At 46.1% G+C, this 27,926-nt stretch overlaps 1 protein-coding gene across 1 annotated transcript; it reads right to left on the bottom strand.

The window, feature by feature from the left end:
• Positions 1-271: 271 nt before the first annotated feature.
• Positions 272-27,926, bottom strand: LOC142497831 (chymotrypsin inhibitor-like). The gene is made up of 4 exons (XM_075606191.1): positions 27,864-27,926; positions 11,311-11,365; positions 6,887-6,928; positions 272-675 (listed from the first exon to the last, which is right to left on the bottom strand). The coding sequence occupies exons 2-4, from the start codon at positions 11,342-11,344 to the stop codon at positions 416-418; spliced, it is 336 nt and encodes a 111-aa protein (XP_075462306.1). The 5' UTR covers positions 11,345-11,365; positions 27,864-27,926; the 3' UTR covers positions 272-415.

Genomic DNA, 27,926 nt, shown 5'->3' with positions numbered 1-27,926 from the left:
TAAGTTAGCGGGGCTTAGAGAATCGTGCAGCACGGCAGAAATCAGCGCATTTAGCTGATCATACAAGCTTTGTTGGACTTAGAAAAATTTCTTGAAAAAAGTCAGTTTTAGAGCGCAAAGTGTCTGTTATCACAGCTCTGTGAATCGCGCTGAGCACAATATCCCGTTCTTAAAGCACTTTGCGTTCTTAAACGGCTTATCACAGCTTAGTGCATACCCCCCTAAGTCATTAACCTTACCTGCCTAAATACTCAGTCAGATGTATAAAAAGTTATCAAATTTACCTTCAAACTTTATTTTGAAAAGTTATTTCACTGAAACAGTTACCATGCCTTTTAATTAGTTTTTAAGGATTATAAAAGAAGCCCAATAATGATTGTTCCTAAGCAGAGTGAGGAATGGATGGTCACATTATTTACACTCCTGGAATCCACCATGTGTTTGTCCTGGGTAGAATTCGCGTCGCATTATAGGTGGAGGGATCGCAATCTGCCTTGAGAATGCAGGCTCTAGTGCTGTTAAGCCGGTAGCCTTTTTTACAGAGGCAGCCCCTAACACAAACAGACGTGCACATCGATGTCATAGGTAAGCGTGTTACAGGTTGTCCACAGGTGGCAGGGGCATAGCAGGCTGAGGCACACCAATTATACGTGGTGTTTTCACGGCAATCAGCCTCTGTGAGTAAAATGAGAAACAAAGTGAGGGAGTTAATAGCTGTATGAGAAATAATTCCATAGCAGACAACATACATGATTATAACGTTTTTGGTTTACCTATTTGACCCTTTTTAAAGAGAACATATAAGTATTTCACTGTGTACTTTTGTCATATTGGATGTAGCATTGTCTTTTCTGTCTTTTGTTGTGTACATTTGGCTATGCTCAGTAGCACTCCTTTTGACACTAATATACATATATAGTATATATTATGTGGTGGGATTCGGGGTTTCTTGAACTTGCTGGAATTTTGGGTGGTTATTAACGTTAATTTTCAGCTGGTATCAGCTGTTTGCAGGTTAGGGACCCTCTCCCCCCTCCCCTTCTTTCTGTGCTTGTGGCCGTGGAGACACATGCTGCCACCTGCGGCCCCTCCGCAGCGCCCCCAGCAAATCTTGCAGCACAGAAGGATTGACGCTGTGGGGTTCCATATTATTTAATGTGACCTGCAACGTTTACCCTTCGCTTTATGGGCCCACCCTGCAGAGAGAGAAACCCGTACTTACATTTCAGATGAGCTGTGCGGGTCCCTATCTGCCATCTCTGCCTCTCTCTGCTCGAATCTGTGTCTCCCCGCGCATTTAAGGTAAGTATGGCTGTAGTTCCCTCCCCCTTGATGATGTAGGTGCCCTTATATGGAGCTCTAAATCCCGAGAGAGAGGCTATAAGGCATCTGTTCTGGACAGGAAACACAGTCCAGCCCCCTTCATGATGTAGATGCCCAAATATGGCCATACTGACCGCCTCATGCTGTAGATGCCCATATAAGGACAACTACATCAAGAACGGGGAAGGAACTACAGCCCTGCTTACCTTCAGTGACAGACCCACCAGAGAGATGCTGCAACAGCAGACAGGGAGCTGCGCTGCCCATCGGAAATGTGAGGATCCGTTATCTGTCCCGGCAGATGATCCAGGAAGATTAACACTGCGGGATCCCATTCATAAGCATTGAAACCTGGCAGAGTTAATCCTCCTTGGGAAAGTTGCTGTCCCTGTGGCTGCGAGAGCTGTAGCCACAATGCGGACGCACTCCAACTGCCCCAGAGCAGTAAGTCTGGCTACATCTGTATAGGCAACGCACCCTTCCCTACACCGGCACTTTTAAATCCTCTATATTTACAGTATGTAGCCCCCTCTGTTAATCCCCACGGCCCCCTTTGGTTCCCTGCTTACCTCCGCGATAGCGGGGGAACAAGCGGCACGGGAGCAGAAGGTTGTGGCAGGGGCTGCGGATGGGCGCATCGCCAGAGCTCAGCGGCGCCCAACTAAGGAGGCCGCCGCCATCTTGTGTACGCGCGTGCATGCGCGAGGTTCAGTTGCGCATGCACAGTGCTCAGTTAGGTCCAGTGGGCATCTTGGGACTGGAACAGGCATAGAGGATGCAGCATTGTGCATGCGCAGTCGCGCGAGGCTGGGATTACACAAATTGCTCTGTAGGGGAACTACAGCCCCAAGGAGGCATAGAGGTTAGAGACCACATGATCCACAGCAGCCAATAGGGCTACTAGAGTATCCTGAGGGGAGATTGGAATGTTAGTTGAGCTGACAGTTAGTACAGTTTGGACTGGTGGGACTGTTAGGGCAGTTAGGCAGTTGGGAGCAGGGTACAGGAGAGAGAGGTAGGGTCCCAGGTGCCAGTAGACCTGAAACTAGGCCAGCTTTCCCCTGCAGGCCCCAGTTAGTTCCCGACTCACAGTAGGCACCTGCAGTTGTATAGGAAAGCCCATAGTTAGGGACCCTTTTCCCTGTGTTGTGCAGTATCGGGGTCAGAGTGTCTACGCCATGCAGTGACGCGTAACTTGTGGTCTGTGATCAGACCACCTATGTTCAGAGACTATCTATGACCGTTGACTGTTACTCAGCTACACCCGGGGGCTGGAGCGCCCGGGAGGTATCCGCATAAGTGCACCGACATTCACGTGGGCAGCGCTGTCTCACACTTGGGGGGTGGAAAGGTCACTGGGGTCTGGACACTGGGACACTGGTGTCCCTGCACCCAAGTACTGTTGGGATATTCCGCGGGTTGGTATACATATATCTCATAGTGTAGTATATTTAAAAAAGCAATTTATAAGTAATGGGTGAGTATTGCACGTACATCAAAATAATATTTACACAGCATGACATGTTTGGGACATGTTACCCATCTGTAGACAGCAAGTCACGATCGCGATACAGGACTTGGAGATCTTTCCTCTAATGGCAGGGGCACAGGGTCGTGGAAGCCAGCTCGTTGTTGGAATTCCCTCTCAGTCCCTAGTGGTATCACTGCCGTCGCCGTCCGTTCAGAGGAGTTCCTCTACTTCCGGATTAGTCCACGTTAGCGTCTGACGTCATCAGATGGCGACTCCTGGTATCGAAGTCGCGTCACGCTGGGTAACACCAAACCGGCAGCAAGTCCCAAACTCAGCGGTGTAAAGGGGAAATACCACAGTGGGTATAGAGAATAATGGAACGCGCCCTCTCCTACGCGTTTCGTTTCGAAAAACTTCTTCAGGGAATCGAAACGAAACGCGTAGGAGAGGGCGCGTTCCATTATTCTCTATACCCACTGTGGTATTTCCCCTTTACACCGCTGAGTTTGGGACTTGCTGCCGGTTTGGTGTTACCCAGCGCAACGCGACTTCAATACCAGGAGACGCCATCTGATGACGTCAGACGTTAACGTGGACTAATCCGGAAGTAGAGGAACTCCTCTGAACGGACGGCGACTGCAGTGATACCGCTAGGGACTGAGAGGGAATTCCAACAATGAGCTGGCCTCCACGACCCTGTGCCCCTGCCATTAGAGGAAAGATCTCCAAGTCCTGCATCGCGATCGTGACTTGCTGTCTACAGATGGGTAACATGTCCCAAACATGTCATGCTGTGTAAATATTATTTTGATGTACGTGCAATACTCACCCATTACTTATAAATTGCTTTTTTAAATATACTACACTATGAGGTTTTTTTTGCGCTGTTCTCTTTCTTCTTTTCTGTACTAGCTTGGAGTGCTGAGCCTTCCACCTGAACAGCTGCACAAAACCTCATCATTATAAGGTTGTATTCACATTCACTTTTTAAGAGTCACATCACCAATTATCTTACTACTATATATGAGCGCAGAATCTTGTTTTTTCACTGGTATACATATATGTCTATTGCTGTTTCTATTGTTGTCATTGTTTATTACCGCCCAGTAAATATTGCTCCCCATACTCTGTGTGTGTATTACTGGGCATATTGTCTAGGGAGGGGCTATCCTACTATGTGAGGATCCTTCTCAGGTGGTGGGGCTGTTTAGTAGATATACATACACCCCAGGCTCCCCAGTGGCGGAGGATCAAGCCTCCTGTTTGCCACCCAGGTATAGAAGCACACGTATTCGCCCTTCATACAAACACAAGGTATTGTGGCAATGCACAGATATGCCTTTCAGAAATCCCTGCCATTCATAAGGTTATGAACAAACTAATGTCAGGAGTCTTTCTGTTCTGTACAAGCAAGAATTAAGCACGCCTATCACATCTTCTTATATTATTTGTATATAAGCAAAATGGAAACGGTGCCCATCTCTCTATTTAGAATAAAAAAACATTAGGTTAAATAAAAAGCTACTGTGTAGCTAGGGAAAAGGCTCATACAGACTTTATCTATTGAGGAACAACCTAGGGCCTCATGCAGAGAGCATCGAATTTTCAAATTGGCGAATTTCATAAAAAGTAGCTTTTTTGGAGAGTTTTATTCTCCATATGCAGAAAAGTTCGAATTCTGCTATGTTTAACATGGATGCGTGTGGCGAGTTTAAATGGGAAAGATGCGCGCTTCAGAAATGTGTAAAGAAAAAATCGCGCATTTTTTGTCCCCTTTGCTATAGGCGGCGAGCGCCATCTTATTGCCAACTTTTCCTGGCGCGGCAAAAATGAGAAAATCGCGCCATTTTCCTGGCGCGAACAGCCGCTACATGCCGTTCGTACCTCTCTGCATTCGGAGAGTTTTAAAAATGGCGAGATGGAGGTTCTCGCCAGCCGCGAGGCGAGTTTTAGAAATAGAAAAAAAAAATTGGCGCGTTTTTCGTAACTCGCCATTTTCTGCAGTTTTCTGCATGAAATTGTACAAAAAATGGCGAATTTTGAAATAACGATGCTCTCTGCATGAGGCCCCTAGTGTGGTACACTGCAGACCTTAGCACTGACTCACTTTATGCAGCAGCACGGGAGATATATAGTGGGTTCAGAAGTATCCCGTTAAACAAATATTGATACACTTGGAAATATAATTTGTATACTTACTTTCACTTAGCCAATTTGTGCTGTTTCCACAGAGGATCGTGTGAAGTAGCTCATTGTGTATTATCTATCTGTATGAGCACTTCTATATAGTCTGAGGCACTGTATTTAATAGACATTGTGTATGTGCCTTGCGGAAGACCTTTGTACATAATATATATTAGGCTTCCAGCTTGAAGCCTTTTCCCTAGCTACACAGTAGCTTTTTATTTAACCTAATATTTTTTTGCGTTGTCTCTAGGGACCCTTTTTATATATTGTTTACTCTTGACGATTTGAGTACCATTTCTGGATGTATTAATTCCTACATATATCTAGCATGTGAGTGTTGAGACACTGTCCACTTATCACTCACCATCTTATCAGCGAGTACTCTCCTTGAGTCACTATCTACTCAGTGTAGTTACACCTATAGGTGTCTGTCCGGTACATCTCTGACAGCAACTACATCCATTTCTACTTTGATACCACACTGAGGCATAAGCTAAACATCCATTCTGCATATGCCAGCTATTTAGGGTTCCCTAGATTCATATGGCAACTAGTCTAGTTCACAGGACTGGAGACAGCTATTTAATTCTGGTTTTAAGTGTTTTCCCGTAACCCCATATTTAATTAAAGGTTTATTTTATTTATTTTCATTTCATCACTTTACGAGTGCTTTTTCCAAAGGGGTCCTTTCTCTTGCCTAGGCAAGTACAGTCCATGTTATTAGTTCACCTACCCTTGGCACCGTTCCTGAGACAGTAGCTAGAGCTTATTCCCTCACTCCCCCTTTCCCAATTTATTACCTATATTATATGGGTATGATGAACCACTATGCCATTCAATGGGTATAGGGTGGGTATAGTGGTCCTGGGGTGGGTGGTTAGGCCTCCCGGGTGGGTAGCGGGGCAGGGTGGGTTAACCCTTTAATTACTATTGTAGTTATTAACCACTAAGGTGATTTAAGGGTTAAGGGGACATTAGATTGTATTTTTCTGGCAACGGAGGACATGGACCTGCAGTAAGCTGACGGGGATGCCGTTTATAATGCCAGGGGTAAGTAGAACGGTTTTATTTACTTTATTTATGCTGCATTGCTAATTTTGTGTTTACACTTATCAGATGCCCCCGCTACAGCTAGTGATGTGGGGAACGGTACTTAAAGGGGCAAGATAATAGTAACACTGAAGATGGACAGAACCCCTATATAGCACTCGATTCCTATATGAGATGGTGGATAAATTAAAATATATTTATTCAAGAACTTCTTGAATAAATATATTTTAATTTATCCACCATCTCACATAGGAATAGAGTGCTATATAGGGGTTCTGTCCATCTTCAGTGTTACTACTATCTTGCCCCTTTAAGCACCATTCCCCAAATCACTAGCTTTAGCGGGGGCATCTGATAAGTGTATACGGCATAGGGGTTCAGCCTACCCCATTCATGCCCCCAGGCATCAAGACGACAAGAAGGCCTGTACCATCCAGAGGTCTGGGACGCATCCTAAAAGATTATGCATTCACTGTAATAACAACTGCAGTTGCTGCCACAAATAAAAGATCCTGTTTAATATACCTCTGCTTAAGTTACAGTCTATTGGGTAGAGGTATACTTGAGAACTGTCATGGTGGGGACTGTCTCTAGCCACGCTGGAGCCTGCTATGACTGGAGGTGCTGACACCATGAAAAGAACCTGAGGATCACCAAAGGCCTGTCCTGTTTCCCCTTACCATCGCGGACGCTCATCCCTCCTGGACCCTCACAGGTATTTAGCACCATGACCCCTGTAGCAATAGCAAGATCTCCAGGGGGGGGAGGAAGAAGTGCTACAAACGATATTCTCACGCCCCCCTTCTCTCACCCGCCACACAGATACTACCTCTGTAAAATATTGTAGGTTCTTACCGAGGGATAAACCAAATTCAGTCACCAGAAGCAGACTAATAACTGCAGGAAAGAAACAGAAACATGTCATTAGTGTCACGGAAAAGTAATTACTGAATAACAATAACGTATTTGTAGAAGTTCTAATTTAGGTTAACATACATTTAGTCCCAGGTACTATAATGCTCTCAAGAAAATAATACCTTGCCGTAATTTCACCGCACCAGTACCACTTGCTGAATTTTCATCAGCCGGAGCTGAAGCAGGAAGAGCTGCAGCAGAGTCACGTAGTGCAGCTGATATTACAGACACAGATTCCAAACCTGTTATGGGGATCCACAACAGGTTAGAAATGAGTCTATTCCAGCATCAATGTCTCCATCCTGGGCTTCATCCATACCATAGTTACATAGTTACATAGTAGATGAGGTTGAATAAAGACATATATCCATCAAGTTCACCCTATGCTAAATTTAGATGAGATACTTTATCCTATATCCATACTTACAGTATATTGATCCAGAGGAAGGCAAACAAAAAACCCCAGTGACATATCATCCAACGATATCTCATAAGGGGGAAAATAAATTTCTTCCTGACTCCACATAATAGCAATCAGATTTCTCCCTGGATCAACATCCTTCCCATGTTTACTTATTTGGTATATCCCTGTATACCTTTCTAAAACGATGTCAAGCCTTTTTTTGAAGATGGCTATTGTATCTGCCATCACAGTCTTCATGGGTAATGAATTCCACATTTTTATTGCCCTTACTGTAACAAAAAACCCTTTCCTCCAACCCTAAAGGATCAATATACGGAGAAGTGAAACTCCAATGTAATGCTACACAGATCCTGACTCAAGTCACATGGGATACAGGATAATGAATTCATATTTAGTAGAAATCGGGATATATGTCCGTTTATTGAAATGTACCTCCGGATCAAGATATGACTATGCTGAGCTAGACACCCAAATGGAGCCCCGCAGCCAGGCTGGGACAGCAGGTGGGGTCATATAAAACACAGCAGCTCTAGATCCAGGTAAGAAACAAATAACGTAACCTCCATAGTCAGTGAGCCCAGATCTTGAAGGTGAACGCAGTACTCACGTATCCTAGTTTTTGGAAGCAACGAATGGATTCATATATGCGTGCATCCCGTGAGAGGAAATCCAGAACAGAATGAAAAGAGCAACGTGGAGCACAGCGTTAAGTAAAGAGAACTGGAGGCTGGATCAAGCACTGGTTACGGTGGGAAACGCAGTAGAGACAAGCCTCAGTTTTTGTATGGGCACTATGTGTTAATTAAACTTTTATTATTTTTTTTACTTTTGTTCCTGCCTCCAGTTCTCTTTACTTACCGCTGTGCTCCACGTTGCTCTTTTCATTTTGTTTCAACCTTAAGGGATGACCCTGTTTCGTTTCTACTGCCCTTGGGATGAATAGTTCTTTTGGAAGCCCCTCTTATTGTCCCGGAAAATATTTGTATATAGTTATCATGAGATAAAAGAAAAAGAAAGCGCAAAACCCGTAGCGAAGCCTGTAAGTTTAATGGGACAACACAAAATGGTTAAAAATCAATTACAGACGTCCGTCGTCAGTGAGCACAAATAGATCAAGGTGAATGCACTGTATTTTCCTTTCATCCACGATTCCCTGTCTGTGAATGCTGTCAGTCCTTGTTGCCTTGCCTCCGCGATCGGTGAGACATGGCTTCCGCATCACGTTTGTAGTTACGTCAGTCCGCTACGTGACGCTTGCGTCACTTGGGGGTTGGGTTTGGGCTGATGGCACTCCTACGCTCGGCGAACAGAGTGTATAGCGAGTGTTCCAGCAGGAGTCACAGTCTGTCAGCCATTAGAGACACAGCCCTATGCGGTTCAAGGAATACTATCCTCTTCATCAGGGGCGCTGTGACTCCTGCTGGAACACTCGCTGTACACTCTGTTCGCCGAGCATAGGAGGGGCATCAGCTCAAACCCAACCCCCACATGACGCAAGCGGCACGTAGCGGACTGACGTCACTACACACGTGACGCGGAAGCCGTGTCCCACCGATCGCGGAGGAAAGGCAGCAAGGACTGACAGCATACACCAGGCAAGGGATCGTGGAAGCACGAAAAATACAGTGAATTCACCTTGATCTATTTGTGCTCACTGACGACGGACGTCTGTAAGTGATTTTTAACCGTTTTGTGTTGTCCCATTAAACTTGCAGGCTTCACTAGGGGTTTTGCGCTTTCTTTTTCTTTTTTTCTCTTAGCTTTCCTCGGACCCAAGGGTTGGATCCGGTGAAAAGAGTTGCATTACCCATTTACTCCATCTGTTTTTTATTTTTGTTTTTCATTGGACTGCGTATATATATTTTTTATTGGACATATATATTTTTATTTTTGGACTCACTATTATTGTTATTAGAACTTTAAATTTGTATCAACATTTGTGTATGGGAATTGAGCGCTAGCTGAATGTCAAGTGATTTACAAAAGGTTATTTACCCTAATTGGGATTCATTCATTTTTTATTATCATTTTTCAGCAATAAGTTTTTTCTGTATATAGTTTTCATATCCCCTCTTAGACCTTTCTAATGTAAATAAATCTAATTTAGCTAGCCTCTCCTCATAAATCAGATTATCCAACCCTTATATTAATTTGGTGGCTCTTCTCTGCACTCTCTCTAGTTCCATAATGTATTTTCTAAGGAGTAGCGCCCAAAATTTGACTTCATATTCAAGGTGTGGTCTTACTAATGCTTTATGAAGGAGCATAATTATGTTTTCTTCCCTTCCATCCATTGCCCGTTTAATGTTAGATAATATCTTGTTTGCCTTTACAGCTACTACATGACTTTGGGCACTATTGCTAAGCCTGCTGTCTACAAGCACTCCTAAATCCTTCTCCATCAAGGATTCCCCTAATTTATCCCCATTTAATTTGTAAATTGCCTGTTTATTCTTATTTCCAAAATGCATAACATTTATCTGTATTAAACCTCATCTGCCATTTACCTGCCCAAGTTTCAAGTCTACCCTACACCTTCTGGAGAGAAATGACATCCTGCTCTGATTCTACTACCCTACACAATTTAATGTCAAAAGCAAAGATGGAGACTGCTCTTAATGCCAACCTCAAGGTCATTAATAAACAAGTTAAAAAGCAGGGGTTACAGTACCGATTGTTGAGGCACTCCACTCACAACTTTATCCCAACCTGAAAAAGTTCAATTTATTACAACTTTCTGTTGTCTATCCTTCAACCAGTTGAACAATTTGGGCCGTTTTGCTAAAACTTTTGGCACCAAAAAATTTGCTCAAAATATTTTGAAGGTTCAAGCAAAATAAAATCTTGTGGGGCATGGAGTTATAGTGATTTATTTACTAGAAGAATCTCTGAACCATACGTGTGTCACTGCCATATGTCAGCCATTATATATATATATATATATATATATATATATATATATACATTTTTCAGCTTTGTTATCTCAACTAATACATTCCACATTCCCCCTCCCCAATTCTTTTCCATGGCTGTTTCCTGATATCTGACCTTAAACAGGTGCAGTGCTCTGTGTTACAAGTGAACAATAATTATTGTTATCGCAGCATTTTGTCCATCCTATTAAAATATAAATATGTGTCAGTAAAATTAATGCTGCTTATTACCAGACTTATCCCAAGATCTTAGAAAATAAATAGGTAAAGTCCTGTGAGTGAGCAATGAGCACTGATGCTGGATATTAAAGGACTTGTCCCTAAATGTAAATAGCTGCAGAAGTATTTCTTGTTATCACAAATCTGTCCCTGGTATGATAAATCATAAATATGCTCATTGTTTTATGGATCAATCGGCTGTATTGCTGGCTGCGGTGATTCATCCCTGGATGCTAAAATATGACACTGTGTGCTCATTTGCATGTTATTTCCCAGAATCCCTGGCTGTAGTGGAAGCGCTGTATGCTAAGAGATAATTGTGAAAAGCAGTGTTCCGACCTGTCGGAGTCATGTGAATGTGCTCACAAGTGACATTTGTATTTGCTGTAAACTGTACGGTGGAGGAGTTGTGTTACTTTTTTTTACTCACCATAACTTACATAATTTGTGGTTGAAACCTATTTCAACTTTACATTGCAAAGCCAGTATAACTAGTCTCACACCAAAGAGGCCACAGGGAGAGGATCAAACCAGCTGTCTGTGAGTAGGGTTAATGGCTGTGCTGAAAGCTGTGTAACCCATCAGGCATAAGCTTATAGGGGTCCATGTTAAAATGGACATGAAGTGAAAGGTGACACTGTGTGCTCATTACCCAGAATCCCTGGCTGCAGTGAAAGCACTGTATGCTAAGAGATAATGGGGAAAGGCAGGCTTGCAGACCTGTCTGAGACATGTGAATATGCTCACAAGTGATTTTTTTATTTACAAAATATAAATCCCAAACTTACCCAGTACTCGAGTCATAGCTTTACCAGAATTCATCACTGCGACGTTCCAAGACACCTAAAGAAATCAATAAATAGATTAAATACTTAATAGATCGTGCAATAGGGGACATTCACCTTACATAGTTACATAGTTACATAGAAGATGAGGTTGAAAAAAGACGTACGTCCATCAAGTTCAACCTATGCTAAATTTATCCTATATCTATACTTACTTATTGATCCAGAGGAAGGCAAAAACAAAAACCCAGAGTCATATCATCTAATGATATCTCATAAGGGGGAAAATAAATTCCTTCCTGACCCCAAGAATTGGCAATCGGATTAATCCTTGGATCAACATCCTTCCCATGTATACTTATTTGGTATATCCCTGTATACCTTTCCTTTCTAAAAGATGTCCAAACTTTTTTTGAACAAATCTATTGTATCTGCCATCACAGTCTCCATGGGTAATGAATTCCACATTTTAACTGCCCTTACTGTAAAAAACCCTTTCCTTTGTTGCTGGTGAAATCTCCTTTCCTCCAACCTTAAGGGATGGCCCGAGTCCTTTGTACTGCCCGTGGGATGAATAGTTCTTTTGAAAGCTCCTTGTATTGTCCCTGAATATATTTGTATATAGTTATCATATCCCCTCTTAGACGACTCTTTCTAGTGTAAATAAATCTAATTTAGCTAGCCCCTCATCATAAGTTAGATTGTCCACACCCTATATTAATTTGGTGTCTCTTCTCTGCACTCTCTCTAGTTCCATAATGTCTTTTCTTAGGATTGGTGCCCAAAATTGTACTCCATATTCAAGGTGTGGTCTTACTAATGCTTTGTAAAGGGTCATAATTATGTTTACTTCCCTTCCATCCATTGCCCGTTTAATGCAAGATAAGATCTTGTTTGCTTTTGCAGCTACTGCATGACTTTGGGCACTATTGCTAAGCCTACTGTCTACAAGCACTCCTAAATCCTTCTCCATCAAGCATTCCCCCAATTTATCCCCATTTAATTTGTAAGTCACCTTTTTATTCTTGCATCCCAAATGCATAACCTTACATTTATCTGAATTAAACCTTGATAATGAGCTGCGAACTCTGCATTATGAGGATAAGTGACTTTTTATTTGCTGTATTGCATTGTAAACTTAATCTTACCTTTAAATGAATACCTGTTTGGAACATACATTTTGGAAGTTATATGTTATATGCAGTGCTTGACAAATCACCCAAAAATCTATTCGCCGAACAAAAAAATCTACTAGCCACCTATCCCCGCCCCCACTTTTAAAAAATGGAATAAATTCCTAATAAGATTGATGTGTGTGTGTGACTAGTCTGGGTGGGTGGGTGACTGGGTGGGTGACTGACTGACTGACTGGGTGGGTGACTGAGTGGGTGACTGACTGGCTGACTGGGTGGGTGACTGTCCGGAATCCATGACTTAGAAATACCTCAGTTCATATACAGGTTCTCAATACATATACACATTAAACTGTAACCATTTAATAAAATATATAGTGTCCTGTTTTCTGTGTGCTACAAGTTATGAGTTCCTTTTCTGGTGTCAGGGATGGAGCGAGTGTATATATTCCCTACATTCACTAGCCTCATTCTTGGCACACATGAGAAAATACTTTTAAAACTGTAAAACCCGCTCAGATATATAACCTAGCTGGAGAAGCCCTTGAACCTTTACACTAGGTTCAGTGTACCTGGGTATGTATCCGGGTATCTCCGCTTCATTGGGGAACCCCTGCTACCAGGGCCGCCAACAGCAGAGGACAAAGGGCACTGGCGTTTCGGGCACCGTGAGTCAGGGGTGCCCGGCCGCTCGGGCCCCCCGCATGGCCGTGGCTGTTAATTTAATTTTTTTTTAAAATGCGGCACCCGGCACCGGTCTTTCTATTGGCAGCGCCGGAACTAAGTGAGCTTCCGGCGCGGGTGGGAGCAGCATCGTGGCACCGCACAGGTGCCTGCAGCGGGGCCACCCCCCTTCCCCCGGTCAATATCACCACCACCTACCGGTTCTCCGGGCCGTATCGACACCCCCTTCCTCCCCCCCCCCCCGCTGCACCGGGCTGTCCCGCCCCCACAGCACTTCGTCCCGCCACCACTGCTACGGGCCGTCCAGCCCCTGCAGTCACGCCACCCAAAGTAGCACTGGGCCCTCCAGCCCCTGCAGTACCGCCACCACTCCCTCCCCCCTCAGCACCGCCACCCTTCACAGCATCGGGGCCCACCGCAGTCGCCGTCACCCCCAACAGTCGCCGCCACCCCCCGCAGTCGTTGCCCCCAGCCTCGCTCCCCCCCCCCTCCAGCCTCGCCCCCCCCCCCCCCACCAGCCTCGCCCCCCCCAGCCTCGGTCCCCCCCTCAACCACAGCCCCCCCAGCCTCAACCCCCCCGCTCCAGCCTTGGCCCCCCAGCAGCATTGCCCCCCCAGCACCGCCACCCGCCTGCGGCCACCGGCACGCCCTCCCTCTGCAGCCACAAAGGTAAGTCTGATTTTATATATATATATTGGGGGGTTGGGGTATTTTTTTATATGTATTGGGGGGTTAGGGTATCTTTTTATATGTATTGGGGGGTTGAGGTATTTTTTTATATGTATGGGGGGGGAGTTTTTTGGTATATTTCTTGTGGGGGGAATTGTGTGGGGGGAGACGTAATAAGTGAGCATGGGGTAAATGACGGAGGGAGAGTAGAGAGGGGGTGAGTGAGGAAAAGAGGACGTAAGGCTGCGCTTATAGTGCCGGCGACGGTGACATTGCCCGAAAACAAATACATTGCCTCCGCCGCATGCGCTTATGGTGCACGTGATGGCGACAAGCGACGTCGCAATCGCGAAAATCTGAAGCCGGCAAAATTTGATTTTTCAAGGGCCATCGTGTCACGTGATGACCCTTGAAAAAATCAATTTGCCAGAATCCCGCAACCCCGCCACCCGGCGAAAAATAACTTTCGCTGGTGGCGACGGGTGACGTCACCCGCCGTGACGGCGTCGCCAACGACGGCACTATAGGCACGGCCTAAGAGTGAGAAGCAGGGGAGAGAAATACATGCGAGGTGGGATGGTGAGACGGAAGGGAGAGAAATACATGGGAAGGGGGGGGAAGAGAGGGGGCTCGTGAGGTATGAAATGGGGGGGGGGGGCGTGGCGGGCAATACCACCGACATGGGGGTGAGGGGGCCTGCTTAAAATGTTTGTCCTGGGCCCCACGATTTCTGTTGGCGGCCCTGCCTGCTACACTAGGGATTCCATGAATTGTTGAAGATATAGTTTAACCCATTAATACCCACTTACCTTGTCTGGATGATGCTACAGCAGGGATCCTGGCGGTGAGCCGTAATAACACTTAAAGAGTCATAGTTTGGCGGAGTAATGTGCTTGGCTGTATCCGAGAATCTCACTCAATCCCCGGATTCAACTTTGGGGTATTCCATAACCCGATACATAGACACATTCTGTAAAGACTTTCTCTGACAAACCCACCCTGAAACTTACAACCTAGAAATCTCCCAATCCGAGTTCCCTAGTAAAGGCAAAAGTCACATAAATCTTTATTGTCGCAAAATTAGTATACAGTTGCAGTAATATATTTTCGACACCTGGGTCCCAGAGTTGACACTCTAAGACCCTAACTGCCTGGGTGGGTGACTGAGTGCCTGGGTGGGTGACTGATTGACTGACTGACTGCCTGTCACAGTTGTGCTCGCCACAAACCAGGGTCGGACCGCGTGGCTGAGGTGGGGTTGTAAAAGCACCGACCTTAGACCGCGCAGGCTGATCCGGATTGCGCAGTTCGTAGTCATACGTAGCAGGATCAGGATAGGAGAAGACAGCATCGTCGTTGTACAAGCCAGGGTCAGGACAGGAGACGTCAGGATAAACATTGTCCAAACAGGAGTTCGGCAACAGGTAGTCAGGAAAGCCCCGCTTCAGCTTAGGAGCGCGGGGGTGGCCTCTGCGCGTGCGGCGACCATGGCCCATGGTACTGGTCTCAGGAGTTGGAAGACAGACCAGATTTACACACCGCCTAGCTGCACGGGTAAACCAGTGCTATAGCGCAAGAGTCCTGAGCGGGCTAGGGAATCCTCCATTTCAGCGCAGGAACCAGGACACGGCCTCTCTAGATTAGGGAAAGAGTAGGCCCCAGGAAGCTGAAGAAACACAGGGAAACCTCCGCTAGTGCAGGAAAGCAGGAAACTGAAGACGTAGGGGATACCTTTGCTTCAGTGCAGGAAACCAGGAAGCTGAAGACGTAGGGGATACCTTTGCTTCAGTGCAGGAAACCAGGAAGCTGAAGACGTAGGGGATACCTTTGCTTCAGCATAGGAGAACGGAAGCTGAAGGATGCAGGGGAAACCTCCGTATCAGCATAGGAGAAGGAAGCTGAAGGACGCAGGGGAGACCTCCATATCAGCATAGGAGAACAAGCGAGGGCTTGTGGCAGAACAATAAGTGACATCCGGAAAGGACTATGCTCGGCAGGGAGCATTGTGGGAAAGCAGTACTTAAAGGCCAGCGGGCCAATCCCCGGAGGGGGGTGTGAAGGTACTGCTCCAATAAGTGAATACAAGGCTGGATTGCAGTGATAGATTGCACAGCTGCAGTAGATACCAGAGGGAGTGTGTGGCAGTATTGCTTTGGTGAGTGAATCCAGGCTGCAGTAATATCAGGTGAAGAGTTCCAGAACTGCACCGGTCTGCAAGGTAAGGCAACCAGTAAACCGCGGAGCGGATTCCTTACACTGCCTGGGTGAGTGGGTGACTTCCTGGGTGGGTGACTGACTGACTGACTGCCTGGATGAATGATTGGTTGCCTGGGTAGGTATCTGACTGACTGACTGACTGGTGGGATGGGTGACTGACTGACTGCTTGTGTGGGAGGTTGTCTGCCTGGCTGGGTGGGTGACTGCCTTGGTGTATGACTGCCTGGGGGTGTAACTGACTGACTTGGTGGGTAGCTGAGTTACTGACTGCCTGGGTGGGTAGGTGAGTGGTTGACTGACTGGGTGGATGGTGGGTGACTGACTACCTGGGTGGGTAGGTGGGTAACTGACTGCCTGGGTGGGTAGATGGGTGATTGACTGCCTGGGTGGGTGGGTGACTGCCTCTGACTGCCTTTGACTGACTGACTTAGTGTGTGACTGGGTGGGTGACTGGGTGGATGGGTGGGTGATTGACCGCCTGGATGGGTGGGTGATTGAATGCCTGGGTGGGTGACTGACTGTCTGGTTGGGTGGGTGACTGCTGCCTCAGTGGGTGGTTGACTGACTATTGCCAATTAACTCCTCCACCTGTCCTGGTGCCCATTGTTGCCCCCCCCATACTTCAGCCAACCCCCATACTTCAGAACCCCTCATACTTCAGACCTGGCTCCTTCATACCCCTCTGCTCCTTCCTGCTGCCTATCACTGTGACGGGGGAGGAGTGCCAAGCAAGTATTAAAGGGGTCACCCCCAATAGGCACCCCCTTCCACCGTCTGGGAGGTGAGGGGTTAACCAGAAATGTACCCATAATACATATGTTCCCATGCCTCACAATCAAAAGGTATGTCCCGTGGTTATCATGTTTCCCACATTTAGAGGGATTTCATGTATTTTTATTCCCCTGTCTCATGGCAAACTGTGTTTTATTTGCTAGATGTATATGTTGGTATAATTATTGGTGTTTGTACCTTTACAGTGTATGTACCAACCACATACACTGGGATCAGGTCGGGAGGGAAAGGGTTAATTGCATTTACATGTTTATTGCCCTTTGTCCCCTTTCCCGCCTTTGCAGTATCCATTTTGCAGCATCTCCATTGGTCGCCATTGGAGCCCCATGTAACCCCAAGGAGATTCCGGCAATTTGGGCCCAATATCACAGAAAACCTGCAGGTGGTACCCAAGATGAGGAGCGGAGCATCCCCATTGGAAGTGAATGGAGTCATGCATTTCAATGGGGATTCCTTGAATCCGATCTCCAGGAACGAGCTGGCAGCCAGCCAGACCGCAAAACCGCAAGAGCGGAAACAATGTCTGAAAATAGCTTTGATCACGCAATTCGCGTGGGAACTAGGCCTCGGTCAAGTTTCCGACCAATTGGCATGCGAAACTTTGGTTCTAAGGCACCCCGGAATAAAATTATTTTTGCCCCTAGACCCTATGAACCCCCTCCTTCGACCCCAACCGGGTCAGACAATGAATGGCGGTGAGAAAGGGTCACACTCGCCACGAGGGTCGCACCATTGTCTGCAATGGCGGAGAAAGACGCGTGGCTTTCAAACACTAAGGCCAAAACAGTGTAAACTGAAAACCCATAACTCCGGTTCCGTGGGGACCAGAGAGCTGGGATTTGGCCAGGATGTTGTCACTGCTCCGTCATGACTGCATGGCAATTTCCAGCCCTCTCCCCTCAACCGAACTGAGTAGGGTTAACTGTGAAAAAGTGTGAGTTGCCCATTGACCAATGGTAGTGGAGGTCCCATTGAATCCTATGGCGGCGCCAGCCCATGCATTTCCTATGGCAGCGCCGGCCCTATTGATTCCAATGGAGGTAAAAGCCGCAAGGTAAACGGCTAAGTGTAAAACTATAAAAACCTGAAGTCCATAACTCCGGTTCTGTGTGGACTAGAGAGCTGAGATTTGGCCAGCATGTAGTCATCGTTCCGGCATGACTGCATAGCAAATATCGACCCTCTCTGAGCAACAGAATGGAGATAGATTAATTGTTTCGTTTGGGTTTCTGCCATTGACTTCAATTGCAGAGAAATGCAATGTCTGTAAATGTGCATTTAAAGTGTATTTCTATAACTCCGGTTCGGTGGGTCCCAGCGAGCTGAAAATTGGGCACCGTATAGAATCCTCTCCAGCATGAGGATCTAGCAATTTGTAGCTCACTCGGCCCAGCCGAACTAATTATTTTAATATATATAATTAGAGAAATGTACTGTATTTGGTGTCTGGCATAAAATCCCGGGAAAGATACTGGCTCTGCAGTATGTTAATGTTCAGGGGGCGACTATATGTCTACAACAGACCCCTTGATCAAAAGCTGCCCCAGCCTGATTGCATATCCTAGGGTGGAGAAGAGCATGACTTGAGTGGTTCTGTAGGTGTGATAAATCACACTTAGAAAGGTTTTCCTGTTCAGGGACCCAAAACGCAGACTAGGAGACGCCAATCTTTTGGGAGTGGGCCTAGGAAAATGGCCCCCTGATTAGAATAATGCCCACACCTGTGGGCAGGTACTACCTCATTTCCCACGGGAGCTGGCAAGGGGTAATTGGGTGTAGGTAATTGGTAACAATACCTGACACCCAATGTTAAGGGAAAGAGCTTAAATCCTATATTACTGATTGTAAGCTCTATGCCCAGTGTCTTCGTTTTTGTCTCTGTGTCATTATTTGTATCCTGTATTGCTTGAATGAATTGCCAATCCAGATCCTGATTGCTTCATTGCCCAAACCCTACAGTAAGTAAGTGTATATATCTTGTGTGTTATTTGTATATCCTGTGTGTTCACCTTCTTCAAGGAATAAACTTTCTTTATTATATCTGAGTCGCATTAGATTCAACCCAGTTATTTGGTGTTATATTATAAACCTGCACACGCTCCCGTGATAATCACCCCCTTACCTCTTCCCCCCTCCCCAGGCTTGGCACCATATTGCCCCTCTCCTTTTCCTCCCCCAGGCCTGGCACCCTCTTACCCCTCTTCTCCTCCCCTGGGCCTTCTGTCACCTCCGCTTCCACCTCCCCCCCCCCCCGGTTGGGGCCGTAGGAAAGCTAGCAGACCCCGGATCTGGCCTTGGCATGAGCCACCCTCGCCCACCTACCTTGTTCCTCCAACACTCGGCCTGCTAACCTTGGCCCAGGCCCATCATGTCCTGGTCGGTCACTCTGCCATACTTCCCCTCATGGGGTGTGCGAAGGGTCTGTGCCTGCTCCCACTTCCAGGCAAGCCAGCCAGCCGGCGCGCACGTGCGCACTCCCCTCCTCTCTCCTATCCTCTCTCCCCTCTCCTCCTACCAGGTCAGGTTGCAGGGTGACTTGCAGCGTGACATCAGATGCCACGTACCGTCATCGTGGCAACACGGCATAATTTCTTGCCACACAGCCATTTTGACAGGGAGCTGGAGGGAAAGGCAAAACCTGCTGAAGAATACCTGGAGAACGCTGCATCCGTCGCCAGTAAGCAAATTGCCAGCGGCCCAAATGCGATCACCCGTGGCGATCGGGCAACCGCATTGGCCGAGGACTGGTTATTTGTATTCAATGGCATAAGAACCAAGGTGAAGAGTCCATGGATTTGCCTTTATTATTGTAAGCGTCTTTGAGTGGGGTGTGGATAGGAAACCTCTGTGCACCGCTTCACCCCACGGGATATCATTCTCCCTTTTTAAATTATGTTATCTATGTTTTGCTAACCATTCTTTTGGGGTGCACACCACATTTTGGGGACTACAGTATGTACTAAGATAATATTTCTAAAAATGTTGTGCATCAACCTTTCTGTGCTAATAAGTACTGTGCTAATAAATACTGTGCTAATAAGTAGTGTGTTAATAAATACTCTGCTAATAAATACTGTGCTAATAAGTACTGTGCTAATCAGTTCTGTGCTAATAAATACTGTGCTAATAAGTACTATGCTAATAAGTACTGTGCTAACCAGTACTGTGCTAATAAGTACTGTGCTAATCAGTACTGTGCTAATCAGTACTGTGCTAATCAGTACTGTGCTAATCAGTACTGTGCTAATCAGTACTGTGCTAATCAGTACTGTGCTAATAAGGACTGTGCTAATAAGGACTGTGCTAACAAGGACTGTGCTAATGAAACCTTTGTGCATTGTACTGTACATCTGAAAACTTCATACTGTACATGTAACACTTCATTTGTGGTTTGAAATTATTTTTGAGGCGTTTTGTAATGTTAGATACCTGAATGGTACAATTTACATTACAACTGAATTTGCTGTATTTTTGAATTGTCTAATATTATTTATAATAGCCATACTGCAAAAATAATGCATTTTGTTTACATTTTTTATTAAACTTCAATGCTGCGTCAAATACATTTTTTGGGTTGATACATAGCAACCTTATTCTGGGTTTACACTATTAGCAGTTTTTTCACGGTTTACGCCTAGTTGAACTTGGCAGGCGATTTTGATGCATTTTCTCCTTTTTTAGTACAAACTATTAACAGCTGAATGCCCAGCGCAGTGCAATTCTGTGCGCCAAAAAAAGAGGCAACTTAATTGTTGACGCTGCTCACGCAGACGGAGACCTTTCAGGTCAGTACACAGGCGCAATTCAAATTGAGTTTTCTGTCTACCAGTTTGGGATCAAAAAAAGCCATTTGCAACATCTAGTACATGGGCCTAAAGTGTTATTAACTTCTGAAATGTAAAAAAAAACCGTCCTATTCCTATCTCCAGCTGTAAGCTCTATCACAATAAGGGACCATGGGACTATGTACAAAATGTGGCAAAATCCTACAGCGCGGTCTTAAAATCCATGAACTTCTGTGTGTGCAGATCGCCATTTGTCAACATGCTCCTTATACACTCACTTCTGCGTTAGTGCGCCCTGCGGCAGCTAATGCTCCAAGCTACAAATCCTTTGTATGTAACAGGAAAAGCGGCCCTGGCTGATCCGGAAAAAAGATTAATACGTAAATTTTTCACTAACTTGGTCATGTTTACACTACTGTTTTACCTGGTTTTTTTTACTGCCACCTCGGAGATTGCGATAGTGTGTCAATATTCAGCAAATGATTCGCTTAACACCAATCTTGGTAAATATAGTCATTATAAGCAATGTCTACACTTTTATCTAACATTTTCATATAAACCAGTTGATTAAGTATAAAGTATATATTTAACAGACTTTTTTTCGATTTACAAACTATATATATATATATATTGTGACAGAAACCAGGGGATGGTAATAAATTCCGTATATAGGGCTCCCAGGATACTAGACAGTTTCTATCCTGTTTGGCCTGGGAGTGCAGCCTTATAATACATACACTCCATCCCACAGTTTGGCAAGCGCTGGAACTGAGGGATGAGAGATCCAGACCAGAGTTTGTCTGCTGCCTGATTTCTGTCACCTGTCAAGCTAATTAGGAATCAGGTATGAAAGACTGATTTCCTGTTTGCTCTGGTCGCCCCACAAGAGCCAGGAGGCTGGAAGGCTGCTGAACTACAGAGGGGAGAAGCCTCTTCCCCAAACAGGTTCAATCTTTCTGTTCATTTGTGTAAGACTGCAAAAGTACCGTGTTTTGATGTTGGAAGTGGAAAAGCCACGTCCAACCCTGAGTCAGGGATATCTAAGTTAAGTTATCGCTCAGGTGAGCAGCTTTTGTTTTGATCTGTTTTCTGTTGTATGCACTGTGGCAGTCTCAGTGCCTGGGACTGAATAAACCAGGCATAGCCTGTTTAAAGGAACAGTACGTGACGCCTCATCATTTAACCTACCCTAAAAGACCGTGTTCTAAACAGTCCCGGACAAACGACGGAGTCCCGGAGTAAGCCGTTTGTCACATATGGTGGAGAATGCGGGCAGAGCACTAGGGGGTCTGCGGGTTGAAGAACTTTGAAAGAAAAAAAAAAAAAAAAAAAAGTTTTTTTCATCCTCTGCAAACAAGATGGAAGACGTGGTGGGTGCGCTGGTACGCAATGTCGCTGCCCAGAAAGACGCGAATGAAACCCAGCAACAGCTGTTAATAGCCCAGCAAGAAACTAATGCAAACCAGCAGCAGACGAATGCAGCCCAGCAACAGCTGCTAATAGCCCAGCAAGAGATTAATGCAAACCAGCAACAGGCGAATGCAAACCAGCAACAGGCGAATGCAAACCAGCAACAGACGAATGAAGCCCTGCAAAACGCGATTGCAAACCAGCAAGAGACAAACCGCTTGCTGAGAGAGGAGCAACAGCGGTTCGCTCAGGGCTTACAGCAGGAACTCGAGATCCTGAGGGGGACTATCAGTAACCTTCCACTGGCAGCGGCAGCCCCAGTTCCGAAAATGACCAGGGCAAGCCACTACCTTCAGAAGATGGGACCCTCGGATGATGTGGAAGCCTATCTTCTCACGTTTGAACGCACGGCACAGAGAGAGGGATGGCCAGAAGCTGAGTGGGCTGGTCTAATCGCACCCTTCCTAAGCGGCGAACCCCAGAAGGCTTACTTTGATCTAGAGCCAGCCGAAGCTAACGTCTATGCAAAATTGAAGTTCGAGATCCTCGCCCGCCTCGGCGTAACCACGGCTGTTCGCGCCCAAAGGTTTCACGCATGGTCCTTCACGATGGATAAAGCCACCCGAAGCCAGATGTATGACCTCATCCACCTCGCCCGGAAGTGGCTACAACCCGAGATCAACTCAGCCAGCCACATCGTTGGTCATGGACCAGTTCTTGAGGAAACTTCCCTCTGCCTTACGCCGTTGGGTCAGTCGGAGTGACCCCCACAATGCGGATGAGCTTGTGGCCCTCGTAGAAAGGTACAATGCAGCAGAAGAGCACCCGCAACCCACAGTCGTGGAGCAACCCCACTACCCGAGGTTCCAGGACTCTTCCAGAGACGGTAAAAGGGTACCGGGGTTAAGGGGCGCTGAAGAGCGGCGACCACCTTCACGCAGCACCAGCAACAGTGGTTCGCACACTAAGGGCAATAGCCAACATGGGGAGCCGGGAAAAGGCTCTAAGTGGGACACAGACTATGTACCTAAATGTGTAAATTGTCATGAGAGGGGCCACACAGCAAAAATCTGCCCACTAAATGATGAGCCCATGCAATGCAACAGCGTGGAACCTTATTCGCTGTTGTCCTAATGTATGGGCCCTAGCCCAGAGGACCCCTTGAATAACCATCTGTGGGCATTTGTAAAGGTTAATGGTAAGAGGGTTCGGGCACTTCTTGACTCTGGGAGCATGGTCACACTAGTGTCCGAATACCTCTTGCCCATTAAGAAGAAACAGGGAAACAGTTCACAAAGAGTGGCAATTTGTTGTATACATGGGGATAATCATGAATATTCCACTGTTGATGTTTTTTTTGAAACAGAGTTTGGTTCTTTAGATTTCAAGGTGGGTATTGTACCCAAACTGGCACATGATGTGTTAATAGGGACCGACTTTCCCCATTTTCTAAAAATGTGGTCCCCCGCTCAGAATAGCGCCCAGAGTTCAATAGCGGACCATAACGAAGTATTAGAAGAAACAAATCCTTTCCCTTTTTCAGAAATGGAGGTTGACGAGGGCCCAAATAAGAAGGGGGAAAAGGAGGAGTGCTGTAAAATTCCCTTCCCCATCACTACTTTGGTAGGGAATACCCCAAATCAAGATGTTGAGCAGACACTTACCACCCAGAACCGGATAAGACCCTCGCTGACCTAGAGGTCAGTCCTGGGAGTTTTAAGAAGGCCCAGTGGGAAGACCCCACATTAGCGGTAGCAAGGGGAAATATACGGGACCAGAATAGTACTCCTGGCCAACCAGATAGGTCACTTGCTTACCCCTACTTCGAGGTAGAGAACGACCTAGTATATCGGGTTGATAAAAGGAAATCAGTTACAACTAAACAATTGTTGGTACCACGGACATTCCGTAACGTAGTATTACACCTCGCACATAGTCATCCATTGGGGGGACACCTAGGGGTGGAAAAGACAAAAGAAAAGGTTCTCCGAAGCTTCTATTGGCCTGGGGTTCTGGCAGAAATTACGAATTATTGTTCCTCATGCCCAGAATGTCAGATCACCGCCCCGTTCAAGGCGTACCGCAGCCCATTGGTACCCCTTCCCATAATAGAGGTACCATTTGACCGGATTGCTATGGATCTAGTAGGACCCCTAATAAAGTCTGCTAGGGGACATCAGCATATATTGGTAATATTAGATTATGCCACCCGATATCCGGAGGCAGTTCCCCTACGTAGCACCTCAGCTAAAAACATAGCAAAAGAGTTAGTAGTTCTGTTTTCCCGGGTCGGGATTCCTAAAGAGATTCTATCTGACCAGGGAACACCATTTATGTCCCAAGTAACAAAAGAGCTATGTAAACTCCTAAAAATCAAGCATCTCAGAACCTCAGTCTATCATCCACAAACAGATGGTTTAGTGGAAAGGTTCAATAAAACCTTAAAGAGCATGTTACGGCGGGCGGTTGATAAAGATGGGAAAAACTGGGATTGTTTGTTACCGTACCTGTTATTTGCCATTAGGGAAGTTCCCCAATCATCCACAGGCTTCTCCCCGTTTGAACTATTGTATGGCCGACACCCAAGGGGCTTACTGGATATAGCCAAAGAGACTTGGGAACACGAGGTTACCCCTTACAGAAGTGTAATAGAGCATGTTGCCCAGATGCAGGACCGCATTGCTGCAGTCCTACCCATAGTGAGGGAACACATGGAGAAAGCTCAAGAAGCACAGAGGAATACGTATAATAAGGGTGCTAGGGTCAGAATTTTTTTTCCAGGTGATAGGGTACTAGTTCTGGTTCCCACCGTGGAGAGTAAATTCCTTGCTAAATGGCATGGGCCATATGAGGTCTTGGAAAGAGTGGGAGAAGTAAATTATAAGGTAAGACAGCCAGGTAGGAGGAAACCTGAGCAAATTTACCATATAAACCTACTCAAGCCCTGGAAAGATAGAGAAGTCTTGTTAACCCTAGTACCCCCAGGTCCGTCAGAGAATCAAGAAACTGACCCAGAGGTTAGCATAGCTGAAACCCTGTCTGTTCATCAGAAACGAGAGGTTCAGAATTTAGTGAGAAGAAACAAAGAAATCTTCTCTATACGGCCAGGTAGAACTAGCGTAATTGAACATGACCTAGTCTCTGAACCAGGGGTCCGAGTTAACCTTAAACCGTACCGAATCCCAGAGGCCAAAAGAAAGGCTATAAGTTTAGAGGTTAAAAAAATGCTAAAACTAGGTGTAATTGAGGAATCCCAAAGTGGGTGGAACAGCCCTATAGTCTTAGTCCCAAAGCCAGATGGTACAACAAGGTTTTGTAATGACTACCGGAAACTAAACGCGGTGTCAAAATTTGATACTTATCCTATGCCCAGGGTAGATGAACTTGTAGAGAGACTGGGCAAAGCCCGATATCTCACAACCCTAGACCTAACAAAAGGGTACTGGCAGGTTCCCCTCACAGAAAGGGCAAAAGAAAAGACAGCCTTCTCAACCCCAGACGGCCTCTTTCAGTATAAGGTGTTGCCTTTTGGCTTACATGGAGCTCCCGCCACATTCCAAAGAATGATGGATAAAATTTTAAAACCACATGCTCGGTATGCTGCCGCCTACCTGGATGATGTGGTAATCCATAGTGAAGATTGGCAATCCCACCTTCCAAAGGTCCAAGCTGTGCTTGACGCAGTCCGGTCTGCTGGACTAACTGCTAACCCCGCTAAATGCACTATTGGTCTGGAGGAGGCCAAGTATCTGGGATATTCTATTGGCAGAGGTTTACTCAAACCCCAAACACTCAAAGTGGAGGCGATACAAAATTGGCCAAGACCAGTTACAAAAAAACAAGTAAGGACTTTTTTGGGGTTAATTGGGTACTATAGAAGGTTTATTCCCAATTTTGCAACTAAGGCAACCCCACTAACTGACCTCACAAAAGCAAGAGGACCGCTAATGGTAAAGTGGTCCCCCGAAACCAAACAGGCCTTTAGAAGCCTGAAAGAAGCTCTCTGTGCCCAACCAGTGTTGGTCACACCTGACTTCTCCAAAGAGTTCGTAGTCCAAACCGACGCATCTGAGGTTGGGCTGGGGGCGGTACTCTCCCAGGAGTCTCAAGGTGAGGAGCACCCCATCCTTTATTTAAGTAGGAAACTAAATCCCCAGGAGAAAAATTACTCCATAGTAGAGAAAGAGTGTCTCGCAATAAAGTGGGCTGTAGAGACGCTCAAATACTACCTGTTGGGGAGAAAATTCCGGTTGGTCACAGATCATGCACCCCTTACCTGGATGTGTCAAAACAGGGAAAAGAATGCTAGAGTGACCAGGTGGTTCCTAAGCCTACAACCCTTTAAATTTTCTGTGGAACACAGGTCAGGGCACAAACATGGCAATGCTGACGGGTTGTCAAGGATGCACTCCCTAATATCCATGGTCGCTCATCCCTCGAGGTCTGAGCTGGGGGGGAGGATATGTGACAGAAACCAGGGGATGGTAATAAATTCCGTATATAGGGCTCCCAGGATACTAGACAGTTTCTATCCTGTTTGGCCTGGGAGTGCAGCCTTATAATACATACACTCCATCCCACAGTTTGGCAAGCGCTGGAACTGAGGGATGAGAGATCCAGACCAGAGTTTGTCTGCTGCCTGATTTCTGTCACCTGTCATGCTAATTAGGAATCAGGTATGAAAGACTGATTTCCTGTTTGCTCTGGTCGCCCCACAAGAGCCAGGAGGCTGGAAGGCTGCTGAACTACAGAGGGGAGAAGCCTCTTCCCCAAACAGGTTCAATCTTTCTGTTCATTTGTGTAAGACTGCAAAAGTACCGTGTTTTGATGTTGGAAGTGGAAAAGCCACGTCCAACCCTGAGTCAGGGATATCTAAGTTAAGTTATCGCTCAGGTGAGCAGCTTTTGTTTTGATCTGTTTTCTGTTGTATGCACTGTGGCAGTCTCAGTGCCTGGGACTGAATAAACCAGGCATAGCCTGTTTAAAGGAACAGTACGTGACGCCTCATCATTTAACCTACCCTAAAAGACCGTGTTCTAAACAGTCCCGGACAAACGACGGAGTCCCGGAGTAAGCCGTTTGTCACAATATATATATATTTATATATATATATATATATATATATATATATATATTCAAACAATATTATTTATATGTGCATTTTATTTATTATTATTGATAAAATATTTTAGCAGCAAATAATACAATGAGAGTTACATCTCGTTTTCAAGTATGTCCTGGGCACAGAGTTACAGTACAGTACTGTATTTGGTACCGCGATCACACACGGTACCAATACTGTGCCGATTGCAGAACCAAAAACAGAAAGGGGGGGGGGGGCAGGAAAAGAGACATATTTCTCAGGTCCAGTGGATTGATAGAGGGGCGGGGGGAATGGAGGGCTGAGAGAGGGGGAGGAGGATGGGGATGAGTGAGAGAGAGGGGGCTAGAAAGGGGAGGATACTGGAAGAGGGGAGAGAGGGGGAAGAGGGAGTAGTGAGTGAAGGGTATGGGGAGAGTGAGTGAGCGGGGAGAGGAGGGAATAAGGGAAAGGGGGTGACAGAGAGAGGGAGAGAGAAGAGAGGAAGATGGGAGAGAGTAGGGAGAGTGAGTAAGAGAAAGGGAGAGAGGGGAACAGTGTGATAGAGAGAGGGAGTGTGCGAGAGAAGGGGGGGCTCGTAGGTAGGGTTGTCAGGTTGAAAAGCCACCTGGCAGCCCTATGCATAGGGCTGTCGACAGATGGGGAGCGGTCACTACCTCCCTTTCCCCCACTCAACAACCTAGGGCCCCAGTGGAGACTCTAATCCCTGGCCCCGGGAACGCTGTCCGCTGCCCTGATTACCACTAAGAAATAAATATACCTTACCTTATTCTCTTCCTCTGAGACTTTCAGATACTTGCTTCACTTGCAGGTTTTATCGTCTTTTAT

This window comes from Ascaphus truei, chromosome 6, assembly GCF_040206685.1.
Source record: "Ascaphus truei isolate aAscTru1 chromosome 6, aAscTru1.hap1, whole genome shotgun sequence".
Taxonomy (NCBI): Eukaryota; Metazoa; Chordata; class Amphibia; order Anura; family Ascaphidae; genus Ascaphus; species Ascaphus truei.
The sequence above is the reverse complement of the archived record's forward strand: the minus strand, read 5'-3'. Positions and strand labels throughout refer to the sequence as shown.

Excerpts from the sequence above, each read along its gene's own strand:
- LOC142497831 (XM_075606191.1), bottom strand. The coding sequence starts at position 11,344 with ATGAATTCTGGTAAAGCTATGACTCGAGTACTGG. Across the intron at positions 6,929-11,310 it reads AGCTATGACTCGAGTACTGG|TTATTAGTCTGCTTCTGGTG; the intron begins GTAAGTTTGGGA and ends TCTTTCCTGCAG. Across the intron at positions 676-6,886 it reads TGAATTTGGTTTATCCCTCG|AGGCTGATTGCCGTGAAAAC; the intron begins GTAAGAACCTAC and ends TTTTACTCACAG.